The sequence below is a fragment of the Stegastes partitus genome, unplaced genomic scaffold (genome assembly GCF_000690725.1).
Source record: "Stegastes partitus isolate 25-593 unplaced genomic scaffold, Stegastes_partitus-1.0.2 Scaffold955, whole genome shotgun sequence".
Taxonomy (NCBI): domain Eukaryota; kingdom Metazoa; phylum Chordata; class Actinopteri; family Pomacentridae; genus Stegastes; species Stegastes partitus.
In genome coordinates, this window is record NW_007578686.1 from 273,243 (window position 1) to 279,632 (window position 6,390).

General features: G+C 40.2%; 1 protein-coding gene and 1 long non-coding RNA gene across 2 annotated transcripts in view; both read left to right on the forward strand.

Moving 5' to 3' along the window:
* The first annotated feature begins 6 nt into the window (after positions 1–6).
* Positions 7–2,686, forward strand: cox5ba (cytochrome c oxidase subunit 5Ba). The gene is made up of 4 exons (XM_008294360.1): positions 7–112; positions 877–947; positions 1,796–1,895; positions 2,251–2,686. The coding sequence occupies exons 1-4, from the start codon at positions 16–18 to the stop codon at positions 2,361–2,363; spliced, it is 381 nt and encodes a 126-aa protein (XP_008292582.1). The 5' UTR covers positions 7–15; the 3' UTR covers positions 2,364–2,686.
* Positions 2,687–4,164: 1,478 nt separating this feature from the next.
* Positions 4,165–6,390, forward strand: part of LOC103366593 (uncharacterized) — a 28,326-nt gene continuing 26,100 nt past the window's right edge. Inside the window, exons 1-2 of the long non-coding RNA XR_520672.1 lie at positions 4,165–4,312; positions 5,388–5,458. This is a non-coding gene — a long non-coding RNA (uncharacterized LOC103366593). The remainder of the gene's footprint in view (positions 4,313–5,387; positions 5,459–6,390) is intronic.

Sequence of the window (6,390 nt, forward strand, 5' to 3'; positions counted from 1 at the left end):
CCCATAGAAGGAGAAATGGCTGCAAGGTTACTGCTCCGCTCCGGGTTCAGAGCCGCGGCGGCCTGCCGGGCTGTCCGGGTCCCCGCTGCGAGTCGCTGCATGTCGACCGGAGGTGAGGCCCAAACCGACACCAACACAGAACGTCTGAAATCCGGCTTTTAAAAAATCAGTTAAAGCGGCGACAAGGACAGACGCCGCTACTTCCGGACCCGGCATCAGGCCAGACTCCATTCAAAAAGGTCGCGATTTAGGAAGACATCGGGCTTTTATTTAAATTATGTAGCTTGTATACCTGAAAGCATGTGCTCAGTAGAATCAGGTTAAAGCCTCCTTTAATTCGGCAAACTTTAAAAACATTAAAGATTATTTACATCTAAAGTATTTTGTGTCTGTTTCTTCTGTCTTTAAAGAAACTCACCACTGAGCTTCATATGTTTATTATTGTTTGTATTTGGATAAAACCTGACAGAAGGTGAAGCCAGTAGAGGCCGAATTTACTGTTTGGAGCAGCTGACACGAGTAGAAAGGCTTTAACATGATAGTGATTCCTAAAAACATCAATAATTAGCATGTAGTCACGACACAGCAGGACGTTTTACAGGTAAAACAATAAACCACTTAAGTAAATGTATTTCACAGCTCTTCTGGACATTTAAAAACCCTCTTTGCACGCCGAAAACAGCTGATTTTTGTTTTTTAAAATGACCTTGATCAATTAATTGGCAGCAGACGAATCAATGCTATAAATAATGATGCTCCAGAGACGTGACTAAAGCTGGTAGATGAATAACACGAATGCTGCTGGAGCTGCAGGCACTAGTCTACAGGCTGAGGTCGTTCAGAGTTCACTGATGAAGCTTGTTGTTGTGTCTTCAGGGATTCCCACCGACGAGGAGCAGGCCACCGGGCTGGAGAAGGTCATCATGAAGGCCATGAAGGAGGGATCGGTACGTCACCAGAAAACGACTTTAACATGAAAAGATCAGAAATGATCCTTTAATCAGAGCAGATTCGACCTTTTACGGGAAACACTGGACGGATGAGAAATGAACTGAACCTGCAGCCGTGATTCTTCTAAACTGTGAAGCTTCAGTCTGCTGCTTAACGAGCTCCTAACGAGATTGTTTGAGTAAACCTCATCACTCTGACTGTCTCTTAATCAGCAGCTCGTTATGCTCAGAGTCGGTGTGAAAAACCAGCTGGAAGATGAGAACGTTCAGACGTGTTCTGGCTGTTTTTGGACATTTATTTACCTGCTATGTTTATCATTCTATATATTTATTTTTAAAATAGATTTTCTGATATTTTATACATTCTTTGGCCGTTCTCTTTTTATTTTTCTGACTGTTACGTCATTTTAAATTTTAATTTCTGACATTTTATTTACATTTTTGGGACACATGATTTTTCTCACATTTTAATCACTATTTTAAAATCACTCTTTACGCGTGTTATTAACGTTTGTAGCTCGTTAGGCCACATTTATTTAACGTTCAGATGTTATTTTAGACTAATTATTTATGAAAATATTTGTTGTGTATTTTATTACTGATAATATTTTAGGATTTTTAAAATATTTTTTGACACTATTATACGTTTACATACATTTAATTCATTTTCTATGTTTTCCTGACATTTTAATTTATCTTTTGCTGCAACAGCTGATCCCAGATCTGAGCAGAATCTCTGAGTTACACATACTTTAGTTGTGATGCTGGATTCAGGCTTAATAAAACCTGACCTGACCTCTGATGATGTGCTGATCAGCTGACCTGACCTCCTGCTGTGTCTCCAGGATCCCTACAACATGATGAAGCCCAAGTCCTACGCCGGCTCCAAGGCCGACCCCCACCTGGTTCCCTCCATCACCAACAAGAGGATCGTGGGATGCGTCTGTGAGTTTCCTGTTAGAACACAGAAACGTTGTTGGATGAATGTTTGGCACCAAAGTTGTGGCTCGTTGACGTCTGAAACTCAATATTTTTGTTCTGTGTCCTCAAAGAAAGCAGCATCAGCCCGAATATTTCTAGAATTTACGAGCAGGTCAACCAGGAAGTAGTTTCATTGTTTCATACTGGTTCACATTTAAAAAAGAAAACCTCAGTTTATGCAGCAGAACTTTCTTCTCTGCTCTGAGCTCCATTAGAAGCCTGTTTTCATCAGTCTACTGCCTCACTAACAGGTGCCAGGAGTGTTTCTTCTTCTTCTTCTTCTTCTTCTGCTGAACGTTTCCTGGCTTGTTGTGTGCAGGTGAAGAAGACAACACCGCCGTGGTTTGGTTCTGGCTCCATGAGGGTGAGGCCCAGCGCTGCCCGTCCTGCGGCTCCCACTACAAACTGGTTGCCCACGAGCTGCCCCACTAGCGCCCACCTCCCTCCTGATGCCTCCCAGATGTTACTCCAGCTTCAGAACAGGACCGAGAACAACCAGACCCATGTTCTCGGGCTCGGTGTATCTCCTGGTCTGCTCGGTCTCGGTCCTGTTCGGTCTCAGTACTTGATCTACCTGCTAGAACCTCGTCAGTCTTCACACGTTACATTCAGACGGATCAGATGTGGTTTCGGGACACAACTGTTTCTCTCTAAACATTTCCACTCAGTCAGTTTACATTGACAAGCGTACTGTACAGCGTTACACCTGGTCCACTTACCTCCTTTTTCTGACCCAATAAACTTTCTGAACTCCTGTTTGTGGACATCTTTGACTCTTTTCTTCCTGCTGTGTTGTTTAAAGGTGAAATTTAAAATTTTTTGATGTGACTATCGATTGAATTCTACCTGCAAAAAGTTACTAAAGTAATTTGAGCCCCAGTTGTGTGTTTAGGAAATGCAGCAGCAGGACTTTATGCCTATTTACGTATTTAGAGCACAGCTGGATAATATTTGCACTGTTTTAACTGTAAGAATAGAAGAGTTTAAAGTTTTCAGGCTGCACAACAAACTGTAAAACTAATTAAAAAGTTGTATTCTTTGAACTGTGTCACACAAAATACAGATTCTGCACTAAACTAACATCTGTCCCAGTATTATTATTATTATTATATAGAAATAAGTCTGATGTAATTGTTCACAGTTTAATCAACTTCAGTGCTTAATTTAAAGGCAGTTTAACCAAATATTACAAAATTCACTGTGGATCCGTTAAGCTAGCCACCTTTAGCAGGTGTTTAGCTGTTCAGTATATTCTTATTCTTTATTTTTCTTTAGCTTCTTTAGCTCATTCATGAGGACGAACAATCTGAACAAACAAAATGTCACTTCATATGGAATATTTTCCATTTCCAAACAACAACTAAGGAAAATCAACAACGAAACTTGGCTCCAGAGTTAGCAAAGACTAGCCTTGACTGTTTTAGGAGCTAGCTTTCACTTTATTTAGTGCTCTGACTTCAGCTGGATAGTGAGTGTTTTCATATGTTATGTAGAATAACAAACTGAATAACCAAAGCCTGACTTTATTAAAGTCAGACTTTTTAATTCCAAATAACAAACACTGTAAAATGAATAACTAAACTTACCTGTAGTTTTAGCTTCGGCTAACCGCAGCTAGCTTTCACTTGATACAACTTTCTGGCTTGAGCTGTGTATTTAGCTTCTCATAATATCGTGCTGTAGTTAGCTTGTTTTGATTACTTTAGCTATGCAGTTAGCTTCTTTTTTATAACTTTAGCTGCGTGGTTAACTTCTTTTTATAACTTTAGCTGTGTAGCTAGCTTGTTTTAATACCTTTCGCTGTGCAGTTAGCTTGTTTTAATTACTTTAGCTATGCAGTTAGCTTCTTTTTTTTTTATAACTTTAGCTGTGTAGTTAGCTTCTCTTAATTACTTTAACAGTGTGCTTAGCTTCTTTTAATAACTTTAGCTGTGTAGTTAGCTTCTTTTAATAACTTTAGCTGTGTAGTTAGCTCTTTCAAGGATGTTAGCTGTGTAGTTAGCGTCTCTTAATAACTTTAGCTGTGTAGTTAGCTTCTTTTTCTGGCTTTGGCTGTGTAGTTAGCTTATTTTTTTTAAAATAACTTTTTTATAACTGTACTTAGTTTCTTTTTTTTTGTTATTATTACTATTTTTATGAAGTTAGCTGTGTTATCTCTCTTTTTTCCTGCCAGCGGAGGGCAATAAGACGCCAAGAGTTGTCTGCGTTATAAAGAAGAAGAAGAAGAAGACGACACGTCATCACCGAGCGACCAGAGTGTGCTGACAGCAAAGAAGGAGAAATGGCTGCAAGGTTACTGCTTCGTTCAGCTTTTAGAGCTGGTACAGCCTGTCGGGCTACCCGGCAGGTCCCTGCCGCGGTCCGCTGCATGTCGACCGGAGGTGAGAGCAATGCCAAACGGCGTCTGAAATACGGCTAAAGCATCAGCTGACAGGGTTCATCGGTGGCAAGGACGGTTAATGCTACTGACAGTTTCCTGTCTCCGTGATATCGCTAATCTGTACACTGTAGCTCAGGCCAGACTTCATTTTAAAAAATATTAAAATCTTTTCTTTTTTTCTTCAGGCGGTTGCAAAATATGAACCAATGTCCTCAAAGACATTACGGCTAAAATGTCTTATTCGGCTCAACTGTAAGGACCGCCGACTTCATGCGGAAGACCAGCTAACTGTTAGCATTAGCTTAGCAACGTTAGCATGCTAGCGGCGAGAGGTCAAGCATCGATATCAATAATTTACTGAATGTTTTACTTAAAGTTGACAGTAGCTACAAACACACGTTGCTGAAGTGTTTTAGTGTTTTTGTGAAATAGTAGTTAAAGCGGGAAACTGAGGATGTTTTTCAAACGCTAGTGTTAGCTAGCTTAAAGGATCAAAACAGCTAGCTCAGTGTAGCTCTCTGGATGGATTCATTCATCTGGACTCTGCCTGGTTTTAGAAAGTCATCCAGAATGTGTTTATCAGAGTTTATCCACTCAGTTTATTGTCCTGCACAACTTAGAGGAGGACAAGCTTCAGTTTACTGTCAAGGAGAAGGAAAGAAACCAGAAAATATTCATATTTAATCAGCAGAAATCAGAGAATTTACTATTTTCTTTCTTAAATAAACTCTCAAACCAGTAAATTAGTTATGAATAATAATCTGTAACTACTCAATCAGTCCCAGTTTCATTTTTAAGTAAAAACTAAATCATATTTTCAGGCTTTTATCATGTTTAGAGAGCGTGTTTGCTGCTGTTCTTTGTAAAATGTCACCACACTTAATATTTGGGAGGATTTGTTGGTTTTGGGTCTTTTGGTCAAAGAAATAAAGACGTCCAAGGATGCCTCCCTCGTCTCTGTGACGTTTACTGTAGACGAACCAGTCACCTGATAAACTGAATAAAACAACCGCTGAATTAATCCAAACAGTCATTTTCCCAGTTTGTCGTCCTCAGACGTGTTTTTATGTTTTCAGGGATTCCCACCGACGAGGAGCAGGCGACCGGACTGGAGAAGATCATCATGAAGGCCATGAAGGACGGATCGGTAACACACTTCACCTTATTTCTATCAATACTGTTGGAGGAACTTTTGTCTCTGGGAAAGCTACTGGAAGTTTGGCCAGATTGTACTGGTCTATCCATGAACTTGTGTGCTGAAATAATCTTCTTTGCTGTTTTAGATGAATTCATGTCAGTATTTTGGTGTGAAGCTGCTGCGCTCGTTGTTTTGGTGTATTTGGAGTTTTTAACGTCTTGATTATCTTAATATTGATATTTGTGATTTTTACTGCAGCTCATGATACTCAGAGTCGGTGTGTGCAGACACCTTTTGGCGTAATTCAAAAATCCCATGTTTACCTTTTAGCATCCTGTAACTCCAGATCAGAAACTAGAAATCCTGTTTCCCTTTTAGCTCGACTGTCTCTGTGCATTTTAAACTCGTGTTTGTCTGAGTTCAGGAGGAGGGTTGCAAACTTTGAGAACAGAATCAGAGATTCCTGACCTTTAGGCTTTGAGTCAAAGTGACCGACTTTGTGTTGAGGCGACGAGACGCACAACAAATAATGTGAGAATCCCACAAGTTTAACTGAGTCTGTGGAGAAAAGTAGGATTCAGATCCTAGTTCTGCCCCAAAAGATCCAAACGCTGCTTTTATACATCATTCATCATCGTTATCACGACGGGATTCATCAAAGTCCACAAGTTGTTGGTTGTTTTTAGGCATCAACATGAAAATGAACTTAATTACAGGTTCCAGATAAAAACCAACACGTTACGTAGAATTCATCAGTTTCAGGTCAGACTGAGTTCAGGAACCAGCATCTGTGTGAGAACATTCATTAAAATCAGCCTCATCTGTAGTTAAACTCCAATATGAAGCAGCTTGTAGCTCTGAACACCTTGACCCAACACCTAGACCCAATACCTGGACCCAACACCTAGAGCCAACCCATAGGACCAACACCTAGAGCCAAC